A 16,353-nucleotide genomic window follows, 5' to 3' on the forward strand; every position below is an offset into this window, starting at 1 on the left:
TGTTGATGCATCAGTCTGGACCAAAACCATGCACTATTTTAGTTGAATGGAGAGTATGCTGCATACCTGCTATTAAGAAGCACTGCTCTAGAAGACTGGAAAGAACATTCTTTACATATTACAATGCCACAATAACTATCAGTGTCCCCAAAACAAACAAAAACATGCTAGCATACCTGAACATACTTTTCCCTCTCATTACTTTCCCTATCCAAAAAACAGAGAGGCAAGCCCCAAAGTCTAGAACCTTTAAAAAAGAACCACACAAAAAAACCAGAAAAACATCAAAAAAACACCACCTCATCAGCAGCTTTCTCCCTAGTTACACCAATGAAAATTCATATCGTGTTTGAAATCAATACTATTGTTCATATAACTCAGCTAAGAGGAAAACGCAGTCTGGGGGATATCCCTTGTTTAAGGGCAGGTAGGTTCTGCAAGTTTTAAAGAAAGTTAGGAAAACAAATCAATGTGAGAAAAATCTCTTAATATCAGTAGTATCTCCTGGTTTTTTGCCGATTGCTTCTGTTTGCTTTTATTGTTTTGCTTTGGCTAGTAGATCTTGTGCCTTTTCACTCATAAAACATCCCATCCACATTAAATAGTCCAGAAAGGGAAGCTTAAGGGGAAAGCATATTCTGTTTTGACCTCTCCAATTAGAATGCCAATCCACACTCTTGAGTTTCCACATAATAAAGACTTTTATTTGTATAAAAGCAATGGGATGCAAAAAAACTTCACAACTCCTACAAAAGTGAAGTATAAGCAAAAATGCCAATTATGACTTGTACTCATAACTTTACAAAAGCATTTCTCAGTTACACTGACTGCATAACTGCAGTTGTAACAATCTCTTGCAAACAAATGAAGCCTGCTACATAATGTGATGTTCAATTTGCTATCAACATAAACCCATGTGACTCATTACCTTCTTTACTAAAGGAATCTCCTAAAGCAACACCAGAATACACATAAAGACAGAAAGACAGATGGATTAACAATATTATCAATACATTTCAAATTTATTAGAAGACACATTATTTACTGTGTTATTCCTTGGCTCCTATTGCTGTAACTATATTGCTGTTTATAAACTGAAAAGTTTTTAAGCCTCCTTAATTGAAACAGTTGATTTACTGTATTGGATTGTACTGTATTTGCTGCATCTGCAGAATCCAAACTACTGAGCCATCTGCACCACGACTGCTTTCCAGGCTTTATCTTTGTCAAATTCCTTTAAGGTATTGTTGGAAACCTAAAAGCAAAAAAATTTCAGAGAAACAGAAGTATGAAATAACAATCTCATTAAAAATCGAAGTTAAAGAAAATAAATACCTGAAAAAGTTAGGAGAATGTAAACACAGTTACAGTCTGAACTTCTAAAAGATTCTATACATTTTAAATTTGTGTAATTTCATATATTGCATACTATAAATTTATTATATAAATATCACAATGTAAACTGAACAATAGTTGAGACATTTGGGTCAAAAAAACTTGACCAAATTCTTTTAAATTTGTTGCTTAGGACATTTTTTCATTTTTTCCAAAATATGACTGAATCTTTAAACCCAAGGCCAGAATTAACCCTCTACAATGCAACCAAAGCAAGATTTTTCTATGTATATGCAAAGAAGCTGAATTCTTGCCTAAGAAATGTAACTTTTCAAGAGACAGATCCAGAAAATAAGCAACCTATGCCCTATGGCCCCCACAGCCTGAGGGAAAATAAGTCCACAGCTTCCACTTTCCACTGATAGCTGTATAATGATTTAGTTTCAGTCCCTGCTCCCAGTGGTTTTAACCCAGTACTGTTTCAACGTGGGTGCTCTTTTTAGAACAGGGACTGAATCTCTCACTCACTCTATTGCTGGTGAAAACAGCCAGTCATGGTGAGTTACTCTCTACTAAGGATGCACTGCTTTGCTCTGTAGAGCAGGGGTGAGGAAAGTTTAAGGGCTACAGTGCTTTAGCCATTCACACAGAGTGAAGAAAGCCGGGTTCTCCCCCAGTCCCTGAAATAGCACTCTAACCCTGAATGAGTGTACAACAAGTGGTAACAGAAAGAATGGCATCACCATGCTCTAAAAAAACGTACATTCCAAATCTGTATCTAAAAGGACTGAGTGAATGTGTAATTATTGGAGAGAAATGGAGTGGGATATCAATTCTGATCCTCATTGCCATCTTTGGTAGGGCAGGGAAATACTTGGATTTCCAGGTGACCTCCTCTGCTCAGTACACTTCATACTGTCCAACACAGGAGGTCACTGACTCAGCTTGCCCACTGTTGCTCCTGCACTCCCATTTCTTAACCCTTCCCATTCGCAGTTTAGGGAACCTGAGAGACCTAACTCAGCTTAGTAAATTCACTCCCCCACAGCAAGCCTTGGAAAAGTACCACTTCTAGAGAGCCCCAAACTTCTGCTCACATTGAAGGGGTAAATCTACTCCTTTCTTAATAGATGGCTCTCTCATTATCATTGTCCTCCATGGCTCATTATCTTTTCTGTAACTACATTCTGACATATAAATAGCAGTTATGGATCTGCAACCTGTGCAGTAAGACAGCTGAACTACCATTTTATCTTAGTGCAATGGCAAACTTCATCTCTAATTGGGAGCTCATACTACAAATAAAAACAGAAGGGGGCTTTAACCTTACAACTGTTCTTGTCTTAAAATTACTTGTCACAGATTTATAGACAGTTTTTCATGCTCCAGTTATCATTTAACTAGCAAAATATTATCCCTTTATTACAAAATTCACCAGTGCATTTACATCTTCACAGAGCAGCTTTTAATGGTGATCTGAATTAACACTAAACATTACAAAAATCTTTTTAAATTCAGATTCTTTAATTTTATAATGGGTATCAATACATACCTCTGTTGTTCTGTATTCCTGTTTTTTAACTGGTGATGCTGTCCATGGTGAGTCATGTAGTTTCATTTTTGTCTTGTAATTTACACACTGTATTACAGTTCCAGTAGTAAGGCATGCCTGAATTAGCAGCATCAGCATCAGAAGCAACAGGAGTACATCATAAGATTGCTGAAAATAGAAACATCAAATATGTTGCTAACTACCTGAATAAAATATTTTCAGCTGTCTCCACCCCTCGAGATCTGTACCAAGATTTATTTTTTTAACTCAAATTATAATTTACAGCTTATTTCAGCCTGAAGCTTCAATTAAAACTCAAGTGTCTGAGCTTGATCAAAATAGAACAACTTGGTAATTTTTAACAAAGTATTAATTTGCCAAATGGTCTTTTCCTCTAGAAATAGAATGGAATTGAGGAAACCATCTCCTAATATCTAGAGAATCACTGCTGCTTCTGACCCAAACAATGCTGAAGTTCTGCTTGGGCCTGGCCTTGTGCCTTGCTGGCTCTGACCTTGCTCTGCCGACTTTTAATTCGTGGTTGACCTTTGATCTGCCTCACTGCTATGGACTTCCCTGCAAATCTCTGAACTGTGGCTGACCCTGGTTACCATGGTCAGACCTGCCTTTTTTTTTCTTTTTTGGGGTGCTGTAGTTGGCACTCCTTGCCAATGAGGTCACCACCCTTCTCTGCCTGGCTCCATTGCTCACTCTCCTTTACCAAACAGCTCACTCTTGCTGCATCCAGACACAAGGCAGAAAAACAATGTAAGAAATGCTCTACAGGGTGACACCACTGCCTAGAGAATCAAGTCTCCTGTCCCCAACATGTATGACAGCAAAAGATATTTCAAGAGAGCATGCAAACTGTGGTGACTTCCTGAGGTCTAACATCCTATGCTCTCCAGTATCAGAACAGGATCACACACTCAAAAGTTGGTTTTCCAGCCCCTAAGATCTTTTTTTTAATAAATATTTTCCTTCTCTTCTAAAATTACAACCCTACTTAAGGACTCGTGGGTACTAAGAGTCAAGACTCTTATAGACTCTTTTTTAATCCCCCATAAATGGTTCTTCAACTATCAGTGCTAAACACTTTGATGATAAAGCCCTAGAAAGTTCTTCAGCAAGGAACTGGTAACACTTCATACTGAAATGCTTTAACATTTGCAATCTTTTTTTTCTTCTCTGCCCTGATCCCAGCTTTGAATTAATCTAGATGTAAGTTTACAATCCCAACATGCCACCTGTTGGTAGACTATTTAAGAAACAAAAATGTATTCTAGTGTACCTAGAATCTTTAGTTTATACACTACATATTTATAAAGACGTCAAGGTGTACAAAATATTACATATTTTTACTGGGTTTTTTTAGAATAAATTTGCTTTAAACTGTAATTCCAGAGTGGCAACAGATTTAACATACCTTAAATTATATCATTAGTAAAATAAGACTTTTTAAATATTTTCTATATTTTATTCCATCTTCAGAAAGCAGTACCTTGTCTTCTTATACTTCCTAAATCATTCTTGTGTTGCCACTGTAATAGTTAATTTTTCAATTGCATAAAAATACATACTTTAACAGCAGGTGGATAATTTTTAAAGATGTCAACAACTTGCATGATACTGAAGGATAAGTATGCAGAAGCTGTGAACAGCAAAGGAGAAGTAACACTGCTAATGGCAATTAGGACCTCAACCTAAAAAAATAAGGTGACAAACGTTAAGCAAGAATAAAACCAAGTCAATACTTTTATTTGTCAGCTATATCTCTTTGAAGGAAACATAACAAAAGTGCATAAAAGCTTACAGGATTACACAGGAGACAAATGAAGAGACATCCACAGTGCATGGAACTACAGAAACAAGCTTTGAATAAATTAAGTTTCCTAGCCAAAACACTGTTGTTTTTGTAATTTTCCATTTAATATGGATGATGGGGGGTTTCTTTGATTTTTAAAGTGTCTTTCATATGGAGATAGATGAAGCAATACTCAATTTAGAGGGTCAGTGCAGAATTGTAATTTATTCTCCAGTCTGTATGAAACAATGAGAATTTACAGCAGATATTGCAGACTAACAACCTAAAATAACTATGCAAATAAATCTGAGTAAATACAAGAGCAGTCAAGTCTTTGTTTAACTGTCATCCTACAGGATCAAATTGATTTCAGCTGCTAGACATGAAGATGAGGAAATGTTTTAAAATAGGTTCTAGGTCAGCCTGTTTTAGTGCAACCTGACCACCTCATCTTCTTTCAGAAACCACAGCTCATAATGAAACAACAGAATGGCAGGGACTTAAGTTCAGGAGCATGAAAGCAGATCCAGGCACATCTTAAGAGTTAATGTCAGCTTCCTATGGTCATAACTATTCCCAAGGAACCAGTGCAAAAAACACGCCCCCCCCACAGTCCTTTGGATTATTTTCTAGATTTGGCAGAATTAAGTCTCCAAAGGATCTACTGGATTTCTTTTCAGGAATATCAGCTTACACTTGTGCTACATAATAGTTTCATTTTGTAAGAGTAACTAAAAAATGTGAGAAAGTATGAGTAGTGCCTTTTATGAGGCTTTTTACGAGAAATTACTCACTATAATGACAAAATAATAACTAAAAAAAATGTATATACTTACCAGACATTTGCTTGGATATTCAGCAGCTACATGACTTGCAATAGCACTTGGAAAGCACTAAACAAAAAAGTGTAGCAAAATAAAAACTTACTTACTTGAAAATTACACAAATTACAATTGACTGACAGTGATTCCCACTAGTCACAAACTTCATCCTACATTTCCCAAAATGGTAAAACTGTATCGACTTATTTTGACAGTAGTTAGTCAAACTGAGATAAAAGTAATCTTCATTTAATTTAAATTTAATGAGTAGCATGTATTAATCCTACACATGCTGAAAAATTACTACCCTCAAAACTTGACACATCTACATAGAAACATAATGAACCCAACTGAACTTAGATAATTCTGAATGCTGAAAAACTTAGGTTTGATCTTTTCTTTCTTCATGCCGAAGGATTTTCCTGACATGGTAACCATTTACAGCTCTAATGTATATTGTCTTCTTCCTCAACTGTTTCAATTTATGGCAAGCAGGGCAGCAGTGTCCTTTATGAATCCACTGTTCTAGGTACAGGTTGTTATCAGTGACAAGGGTCAACTCAAATTTTTATTTCTCATCCTGATACGTTACAAAACTCAGGACTTGTTGGATAAAACACTTCACTTCTAACACCTTTGCTTTATTATGCATTTCTGTTTTACTGAACTGAAGACTGAAAATATATCTGAACATGCTATAAGAACAAAAGTTCTCTAAGTCAAAATAGAACAAGCACATTGCATCAACATATTGATCGTATTCAGGTGCTAATTTATTTGCTCAGCAGCAATTGCTTATTCATATAGGAAACAAATATTACAGTTAGGAGAGGAAAAAGTAAAAAAAAGTTCAAAAATCAAAGACATTGTTTTATATGAATACCTTTACTCTGCACTACTTACAGCAACTAAGATCCAAAAGAATGTTACTGAAAGATAGGGACCTGAGACTAGAACATCCATATTCAAAGCAATTATTCCACCAAATACTGATGAAATTCCAATAATCACCTCAATTACCTAAAATAAAGAAGAGCCCATAAATTACTAACAGTATTTGCACACCAAATTTCCTATTTGCTTCTAGACAGGAACTGACTGGAAGGAAAAAAAAATTCAATTATGCTATTAGCTACACATGAAGTTGATGTTTTTCAGATCTAAAATATGACAAAATTCCAGCTGGTTTAAGTGAAAACAAGATCAGCTGGTTTATACTTATTTATGCTTTTTATTTATTAGCTCCAATGAACAACAGTTCCGTTTATACTCTTTATCTATATAAAGTTATTAAGTAGTCTCTTTCCTATCATACATGACAGTTATCGTTTATCTTACAATATTCTAAAAGGAAATATTTTAAGATATTTTTCTCATTTCTGCCTTTATCCTTTTAGCTTTTATTTAAATTGATCCCTTACTGGCTTTAAAGAACCCAGTACCACATAGAAAGAGCACAAAAAGATTTATTTAATGAAAGAAAACACTTTTCTTACTGAGTATGACTTCAGAATTCGAGCAGGAAAGCTGACATTGCTTAAAACAATGGTACTGTCATATGCAGTATTCTAGAGAGGAATAAAGAAATCATGATCAAAAATACACAAAACAATACATTTCTCTCTAGTATCTTGTACAACCTGCTACAGATCCTGACAGTGGCTTGCACTGTCTGGTTGGCCCACCAGAGCTGACAAGTGAGACACCATGGTGTTTGCCAGTGTCAGATCACATCAGTCACACATTTTTTAAAAATGAGGTAGTCCTGGAGTAGCTGTTATAAAACCACTGTTCAACAATGAAACATGATCATGTAGTCTTCCTTTTCCACCTTCAAAATCCATACTTTCTTCCTGAGCTTTCAGATTTTGCTGACGTAAATAAGCAGTAACTAAAGGCAGTCATTACACTACATGGCTTTATCTAACAAGCACTGCTTCCACTGGAACACAAAATGGCACAGCATGTTTGCTTCACTGCTAACTAAAGGAAGTGCTGTTGTAGAAAAGCAAGAATGCGATTTGGGAAAGCACTTGTGATTAAAGAAAACTTTGTAGCCCAGATAACACCAAATTGCTACACATGACAAATTAGTTTGTCCACCACAGACTTCAAAAAGGCATTGCTTGCATATATACAAGTGACATTATTCTAATGTTTTATATATCTTTAGGATTTGTTCTTATTTATCTATTTATTATTCAAATCTAGTTTTACCATATAACACAAAATTATACTCTGGAGTCTGCTGTAACTTGTAAATGTCTGTAACACAGGAAAAATCTAAAATTTTTTAAAACACACACACAAAAATGTTTTTAATCATTAACAGTACCTACTTGCTTTCTCGTACAGCAGTCTTCAGTAGATCTGGCTGAAATGATCACGGTAGTTGCCATGAAGATTTCCAGCAGAATAAGTAGAATCAAGTTGAAATTTATCTGTCAGTAAAATCCCAGACATAAATGAGTTACATCTTCCCTATTAATAATAAAGGAAGAGGTGGTATCCAGCAGGATCCAGCAGTCTATTTTCTATAACATTTAGACATATCTGTTAATCAGATGCGTTGTTAACCATTTTTTTTTTTTTTTTTTTTTTTTTTTTTTTTTTTTTTTTTGGTTCTTGATGAATTTCTAGGACAATGCTTAGCCACTGAAAGAAACATAAGAAACATTTATTTCACCCATGGGAATATTCTGCCTGAAGATTTTATCACTGTTGGGCAGAAGAGCACTTAAGGACTAGGGGGTGATGTCTTGATACATTTTGCATTTTGCAGGACCTCCCATGGGAAACCAGAATGCTACTGCAAGTCATGGAAGATTCACAGGAACAGAAAGAGAACAAAGAAGAGCCAGGGGCTAAGGCAATGGACTAGGGCAGAAAGGAAGGAGGATCAGAGGCTTCCAACCTATACTGCAGTCAATGGTGCGATGCAGAGTCTGTCACTGAATGGAAACACAATCCAAAGAACTGGGCAAAAACTCCTATCTCTGCACCCTACCTAGTGCTAGTAACACATTGAGGAATATACTTCATGGTTTCACAGCTCTTGTAGGTCTAACAGACTACATTACTGTGTAAAAACAGGGATGTCTCCATTCCTCCTGCCATTGCTAACCACTTAGATGAATAAGTGACTGTAATATTTAACATCTCTCCTTGGTTCCTTATTAGCTCCTGAGGTAGATATTGACTGTATATGGGCCAAATCATTTTTTAGAGGCACACAAGGTAGGCAGAGTGGATATCCCCTTCTTGTCTTCAAAAGAACCACGTTTTTCACCAGCAGCAAAAGAAGACATTTGGTGGTCAGGCCATTGCATAAAGAAACAAAAGGTGAGGGAGAACTGACTCCATTCAGAACCTGTAGAATCATAATAAACCATCACTCAATGGCTTAGAACAGGATTATCTGCACCTTCACGACAGACCTGCTTTGGAGATAATCACATCTCAGGTTTTCACTGGCACATATCTTGCAGCACAGTTTTTTGGAAAATATTGTTAAGTGGCAGATTCAAGAGGCTTTTTGAGTGCTGAAATTCATCCTTAGGAAATCACAATTGGAACGATGTGCCTTGCACTACACAACAGATTGTACAGTTGTATTACAGCCACAAACAGCAATAAGTGTCAGAGTGGTAAGCTTCTGGGGAAAGTGCTAGAATGAAAATAAAGACATTCTTTGGCAAAAGAAGAGGAGTCAAACATGTGGCCTGCAAAACAATTTAATTCAGCTTGTAAATTCCCATGATTTGGATGTGTTCTGACATGTAGTGCTGGTACTGACGTGGGCTGACAAGGCCACACTATACAGGGCAACACCAAGTAGACATGCAAGCTTGAGTCCAGAAGCACTACAATACATTGAAAGACTAGCTCATATAGTGCTAGCTGTAATAGGTAAATAACAAACTGAAAAAGAAATGGTAAGTGAGATTTTTTTTAACTTTTATCTTTCCAGTATTTTTTCTGATATGACATGTCCAGAGTATCAGATAAAGCCTTCTACTCATAAAATTAACACCTCTAAACCAAAGTGAAAATCTCTCATCTCCATTGAGTTTGTTTTAGTTTTATTTCTCAGGTTTTTAGGCTTTTTATTTTATAGAATTTTTTTTTTATATAGATTACAGTTTGGGGGGGTTATTTTATTTTTTTAGTTGTTTTTATTTTTCAAACAGAAATACAGCTAAAGCTATCAGTACGTATCTTTTTGTAAAAATGGGAAGTTCAATGTTAGATTTCTAAAGACTATAGAAAATTCCAGCCACCACTGTACATAAAACCTACAACCAGATGTAGTTGTGTCCCTAATCCTCTTCCAGGACAAAGGAACATGAAAGTGCAAATGGGGAGAAAGTAGATTAGCACAACCTTAATTCAATTGCCTCTGAACTTGCATCAGATATTAAAAACATGGTTCTCTGAAACAGTAGGAAAGAGTTGATATAATTTCAGGAGGAAGTAATTTAAAGTTCAATGTAACAGCTTATATTTAAGATACCCTACAGACGTTTCAAGACATCTGCACAGGTCTACAGGACACTGATGCCCTCCTGGACCAGTGGCAGGAGTGAAGCAGAACAAGGCAGCACATGTCTCATGGAGACACACGTATGGTTAGGCAACCAAATCAAGCACATACACTCCAGTATCAGTGTGTACCCACCCTGCCTAGGCTTCCACTACTGTCAGGAGAGACCTGAAGAACCTCAAAAACTACTCAGCCAACCAGTTGCTAAAGGTGAGGTTTGGTTATACTGACTGCTACTGCCATTTGAAATATTCAAGCACACTGAACACACCTGCAGGAACAGGACATATGACACAGGACTCTTACCCATCCAGAGTAGAAGGAAAAGTCAGGTAGAATATCTCACAGGACATTTGAAATAAGAGATGTCTAAGTTGAAGCCACTGAATTCTGCTTTAGCCTTCTACACTGAGGCAAACAAGATGTTACTGCAGGGTTCCAGCTGCTGGATTATCTGAACGATGGTGGAGGTACAGACACTCAGCTCACAAGGAGACAATAAACACACCTACTCAGTTTAGAGTTAATTTGAATCTTGTTCAATATCTGAACCCTTTCACTCACGGTGGTCAGCACACATGACATTCCACTCGTTTTTGTCCTTCAGGTCTCTTATCCTGAGAGCTATCCATTGGAGGAGATCAAGGAAAGGATAATACTTTAACTTGAGAATAAAATGTCCTAGAAGTAGAACTGCTTAGAACTGCTTGGGACATTTCATTTCATCACAATTCAAACCTAAAAACTGATTAATCTACAGATGAGCTGCTAAATCATTTTCAGTTTTCTCTTCTGATCCTGTTCTTTAAAAAAAAAAAAAAACAAAACAAAACCAAAAAACAAACAAACAAACAAAAACAACAAAAAACAACCGCAACATTCAACAGAAAAATGAACAGTAAGTTTATCAAATTGGATCACATTTGAAGATCTAACTCATGCTTTAAACTTTGAATACAAGAAAACAGGAAAGTAATTTTCATATTAATCTCCTCTAAATTAGCATTGCCATGCATCTTTTAACCATATAAATTTTCACCTCTGGTAACAATTTTGCAATCTTGTCTTAGAAAAGTAATATTCAGAAAAGTAGTTACTGCTAGATGATCTCTCCCCTTTTTTAACAAAGATAAATGTAGCATTATTAATTAGTAATTGGTTTAGTAACTCACATTTATAGCTGATGGATGGAGGACAAGTTTGCATCCAAACCAAACTAAACACGTAGTTGTAATGGCAAACGTGGAGACAAACAGAATCTGAAAATTTGGTATCTGAAAAACAGTTTCAGAATGGGTTTCTCTCTCAGTTTAACCACGAGGGAGGGTGGGGAGAGGGGTGGAAGAAGATACAATTGCTAATAAAAGTCTTCTACTTACCACATTAATTTTATTCCTTGCTATAGCATAGCTCACAACTGCTGAAGGAATACACTGGGAAAATTAAAAGAGAAGACTAGTAGGATATTCTGCACAAAACAATTTATCTGTATTTCTATACATGTATTTTATTTGGTCTGAATCTCCATTTCAATTAACTTAGGCAAACAGAAGATCAGAAACTCTAAGGAAAGTCACTCTTGCCTGAACACCTATATTACAATCAGTACCTAAGAATTTAAAAAAGTTTAAGTATTCCTTTCATATCCCTCCATTTTGACTAGCTACCAAACACAGTGTGATAATTAAAGGAAAGAAAGAATGTCTTTCATAAGGCATATCATGCCTCTGTTAGCTTACATTAACTCTATAAAGCCTAAAATCCTTAAGCAGAGAAAGATAAACACCGCTATTCCCAAACTGGGCCTCCACATATTCTTGAACAGTCATGGTTGTGTAAACTAAAAATAGGCCAGTCTTAACACAAATGTGAAGAACTGGTCTGTTGAATACAACTACACCACAAGAATTCTGCCTAGGATCTCCTCTATGCTCTCTAAGAACTGTGCTTCTGTACTTAAGGGAAGAGCTAAATGCAAATATCACGCAGAAGTGAAAAGTTTCACAAAATAATTTCTCTATTCCCTTAAGTTCACCACAATAGATATGGTACCATTACAGATTGAATTCTAGTTATACAAACATATAATGTCACAATATACTAATATGCAAAATATGAATATACTCAACTAAAATTATTTAAAATATTTTCATGTTAAATAATGTATCATGTAGCAAACACTGCACTTCATCACTAATTCTCTTTTCACACATCTGAGCACTGATGGCTTAACAATCAAACCCCTATAACTAGACTAATATAGACATTTAAAATTCATAGCAGCACTCATGTCATTAGGCACTAAGGTGACTAAATGATCTGCATTCAACATAATTAAAACATCCTTTTATGAGCTGGATACCCTACAGTCTCTAGAGCACTACATGACTACATTTAGGCAACTGAATCCTACTGCTAGTCAAGACAGTCAAAAACATCTAGAGAACAATTCAGCTTATCCTAAACTAGATAATTAATTGGTTCTATATATGGCTCTATCAACTTTATTGACTCCATTAGTTGTAGTAGAAGTTGTAACACCTTGTTCACATTCAGACACTCAAATGTGCACATCTTCATGCACAGCAAGCCACTCAAACCAGGGTGATAACCTTCTGCACCTACCACACCTCTGGAAATTCTCAGTAAATATAAAGTTCAAAGAGACAAGATTTGGGGCAGAAGAAGAGACATTTGGTAACTATCAGTACTGTTGTAAGGAATAACACATCAGCAAAAATATTAACTTCAAAAATTGCTTCTACTTTATTCTAATACCTCTAGCAGAAAAAATAAGCAACAACTCATTCATAGAGCAACTCCTGAGACTTGTTTGTGTAAAGCATCAGTCTTGCACCTAACTTTAAACAAATCTGCTACAATAACAAAATTATCTCATGAACAAAGCAAGTACATCAGACTAATCTTATGCACACACAGCTAAAGTGTAGCTTAAGCATATATAATACAGTAAATTAAATATGAGTCCCTAAAAGTATAGTAAAAAAATACTGGACTTTGGAAAATTCCATACATCTTTACTGCATATTTTACTAATAAAATAATCTTCAAGAGAACTTTTTAGCCTGCTTCAGTACTTGGATAATATGGGAAAATAAACTGAAAAACAATCTGAAATAAATTCTGATAGCATTTACATAGGAAATTCTCCAAGTGTGTAACAATGCAAGCTTCCTTAAAATCAAGCACAGAAAACTTGTTCATGTGGATAACTACTGTATGCCAGTGATGTGCCAGTAAACGAAAACAGTAGCACAAAGCAGTGGTCTTTAGTACAGCTGTTATTCCCTCAATCAAGGGATGACAACGCATTTAAAGAACTGTTAAATAGAACTGAATCTTCCATAAAGAAAGTTTGCAGTAAAAAGACAATAAAACCTGCAAAACTATTTACTACAGATTTTGCTGTCAAAGTGCCACAGCAAATAATGAAGAATGCTTACTGAACCTGCTGCACAACGTAAATAATCCATTTCAGATGGAAAAATATTTCCCAGATACAGTGAAAAGCCAGAAGTCATAAGGAGGCAAGTCTGCAAAGCAACAAATAAGACAAAACAATATGAACAAAATTATTTTTAAAAAGCAACTAATCAGATAAAAATCAGTAATCCCTTTTAAATTAAGCTACTGATGAATATTTAGTAATGCAGTGTTTATGTGAATAAGCTTGAAGCAAAATATCAAAGCATGCAGAATTCTGATGATGTGTTGCTGGTTACCAAGACTTAATACTGAACAATATAAGTATGTTTGAATAAAGCATTGTGCCCTGACTTGGCAAATAAGTAATAAAATGCTCAAAAGGTAACTGCAGCCTTCAGTGGTAAACATGTTTCAGAAACCTCAACTAAGCCTCTATTTTGCATTCTCAGCTTGGTTCCACTGACATTTATTATGCATGTGATAGGCAACTACCAACTAGAACATTGTAACAAAAATAATGCTAGGATACACTGAGGAAGATTCTTCCACCTAATCCTCTATCACTCCCCACTTCCTGCTGTGGTCCAGCAGCACACCCATAACTGTTCCAACACCTCCTGTTCCATTGCTAACTACTTTGTTTATTTCATAATTACCAGTTAAACTTTCAGCAATAAATGAGCAGTGTGTTCTATTAACACTTTTTCTTTTGGTATGTCATGTCTCAGAGTTCAAATTTCTTTTAAGGGGTTGGGAAAGATAAGAGACAGAATGGTTTGGGGGGGTTTTTTTGTGGGTTTTTTTTTTTCATTTCAGCATTTTTTGCATGTTGCAGAATTATGGGGGTCTTTAAAGAGAGTCCTTGTCAAAAAAATTACAGCAAATAAGGACAGCATATATGCATGTGTAAGCACACACAGAGCAAATTCCAGCAGACTGGAAGACAGTATTTATAGAACACAACTTGAAATTGTGCTTGAAGCATACTGAGTTGTTCCTGCACAAGAACAGCCTGCACCAGCAGCCACTTTGATGTCACTGCAGTTTGAAACTGCTTCCTGAAGTAGACAGTTCTGTTCACTATGACTGTTGCTCAGCATACAGACTTTCCTTTTTGGACACTGTCTTTCAAAAGAGTTCAGAAAAAAGAACCACTATCATATGTGGGAAAAAAATCTAACAAGATTTTATTGGATTAGTTCATTAATAAAATTGCATTTCTGTTTATCTGTAAAATTCATGCTTCTTCTGTGCAATATGGCTTCAGCAAATTATGGTTAAACATTAGTATCTGCAGTCATTCACAAAACCTCAGTAAAAAAGAGAAAATCTAATTAAGGACAGTTGTTCTTTTTGACAAGTTTGAGAAAATTTAATACAAAGAAAGCCAGCCCTTCTTTTCCTTTCTTGTTATGTAACAGTACATCTGAAAGGAAATCCAAGTTTCGCAGAATTTCAGAAAAGAAAAAATGTTCAGCTGTTTCCACGAAAACAAGGCAATACTTTTATTCACTGTGAAAAGTTAAGTAACTACTTTACTAACAGTGAAACTTTATCAGCTCAATAAAAATTACTCTTCAAAACATGAGGTAAGAAAAAAAACCATCACATTCTAGTTGCTATAATGAACTTTAATAAACTTTGCTCAGAACACAAAGAAACATGTGACGTACATGCAAGATCAGTGTCCTAGGATTCCAGCAATGATACAAAAGTTCAAATGACTGTGAGCTTCAGGTAAGAAACACAAATATGCACATCTAAGAAGATTCTCCCAAATGACTACATGACTTTTGAACACTGAAAGATAAATGTGGCACATAAGTACCATATATACTTTCAATGCCAAAATGCTATCATGGCAAGGAAGGTACTTTTAAGAGTTAAAAATATGTTAGAAGAATATGTGTGATCAATATACTTTGCATCCTTTACCAGGAGGTACTGCCTATACATACATATGATTTGATAATACCACATTTACTCTCTGCTTATGCTATACAACTAATTTTCAAGATATAAATCAGACTGCATGCAGCACCTTCGATTAGTGAAGAATTACCACAGGAATATCATTAGTCACATGTACATTCTAAATTTGCTAAATATGTTCCTTTCTGTACAGATATTTATATTGAACACTATCAGTGATGAAACTGTGAGTCCTCAAAGTTGTGAAACTGAACAGGTTACCAGGCACTGTGACCTCACCTACATTTTTCACTTTTGTAGCATTTGAAGTACTTACTCCCATCAGCAAAGAAAAAATCCACGTTCTGTAACTAAAGCAAGGATGCAGCCTCTTTGACAGCTGAAGGTCACTGGATTTGATATCTGGCATATAATTTCCATTCTCTTGTTTTCCCCGCTCCAAAGTTGGCATCCTGTCATAGCTAAATTCCTCTCTGTAACCTTCTTCCGTAGTCATAACACTTCACAAAGGCAATTAAATAGTAATAATAATAATAATGAAAATTACGAAGACCAAAAATATAATTTAGATCTTTCACATACTCAGACCAGCGCTCAACTACGGTTTTCCCTATTTGAGAGAAAATAAATAAAAGCAATATTTAGTAATAAGCTGTATTTACATTGTAAGATACATAAGCACTCTAACAACTTGCATACAATAATCAAGTTACAATTTATAGCCACAGTTCCTAATAACACAGTAGAAACATGAACAAAAGAGAAGTTTGTGTATCTGTTCAACAGACACTTATTTCAAGATCCACGAACCATTTTTGGAAGTGTTTAGTTCAAGCATAATTCTATAACCAAAGCTTTTTGCTTTTTGCCTTTTTTTTTTCTTAACTCTAGGACAGAAATATATTTAAACATGTTTATA

General features: G+C 35.5%; 1 protein-coding gene across 1 annotated transcript; it reads right to left on the reverse strand.

Moving 5' to 3' along the window:
• Window positions 1-677: 677 nt before the first annotated feature.
• Window positions 678-15,930, reverse strand: MLC1 (modulator of VRAC current 1). Its single transcript, XM_030460150.1, has 11 exons — window positions 15,751-15,930; window positions 13,520-13,609; window positions 11,435-11,488; window positions 11,228-11,329; window positions 7,852-7,953; window positions 7,009-7,080; window positions 6,416-6,532; window positions 5,528-5,584; window positions 4,468-4,590; window positions 2,888-3,055; window positions 678-1,255 (listed from the first exon to the last, which is right to left on the reverse strand). Exons 1-11 carry the CDS (start codon window positions 15,928-15,930, stop codon window positions 1,181-1,183), a joined length of 1,140 nt encoding a protein of 379 aa, XP_030316010.1. The 3' UTR covers window positions 678-1,180.
• Between the last annotated feature and the right edge of the window lie 423 nt (window positions 15,931-16,353).

Source organism: Calypte anna, chromosome 1 (genome assembly GCF_003957555.1).
Source record: "Calypte anna isolate BGI_N300 chromosome 1, bCalAnn1_v1.p, whole genome shotgun sequence".
Classification (NCBI taxonomy): Eukaryota; Metazoa; Chordata; class Aves; order Apodiformes; family Trochilidae; genus Calypte; species Calypte anna.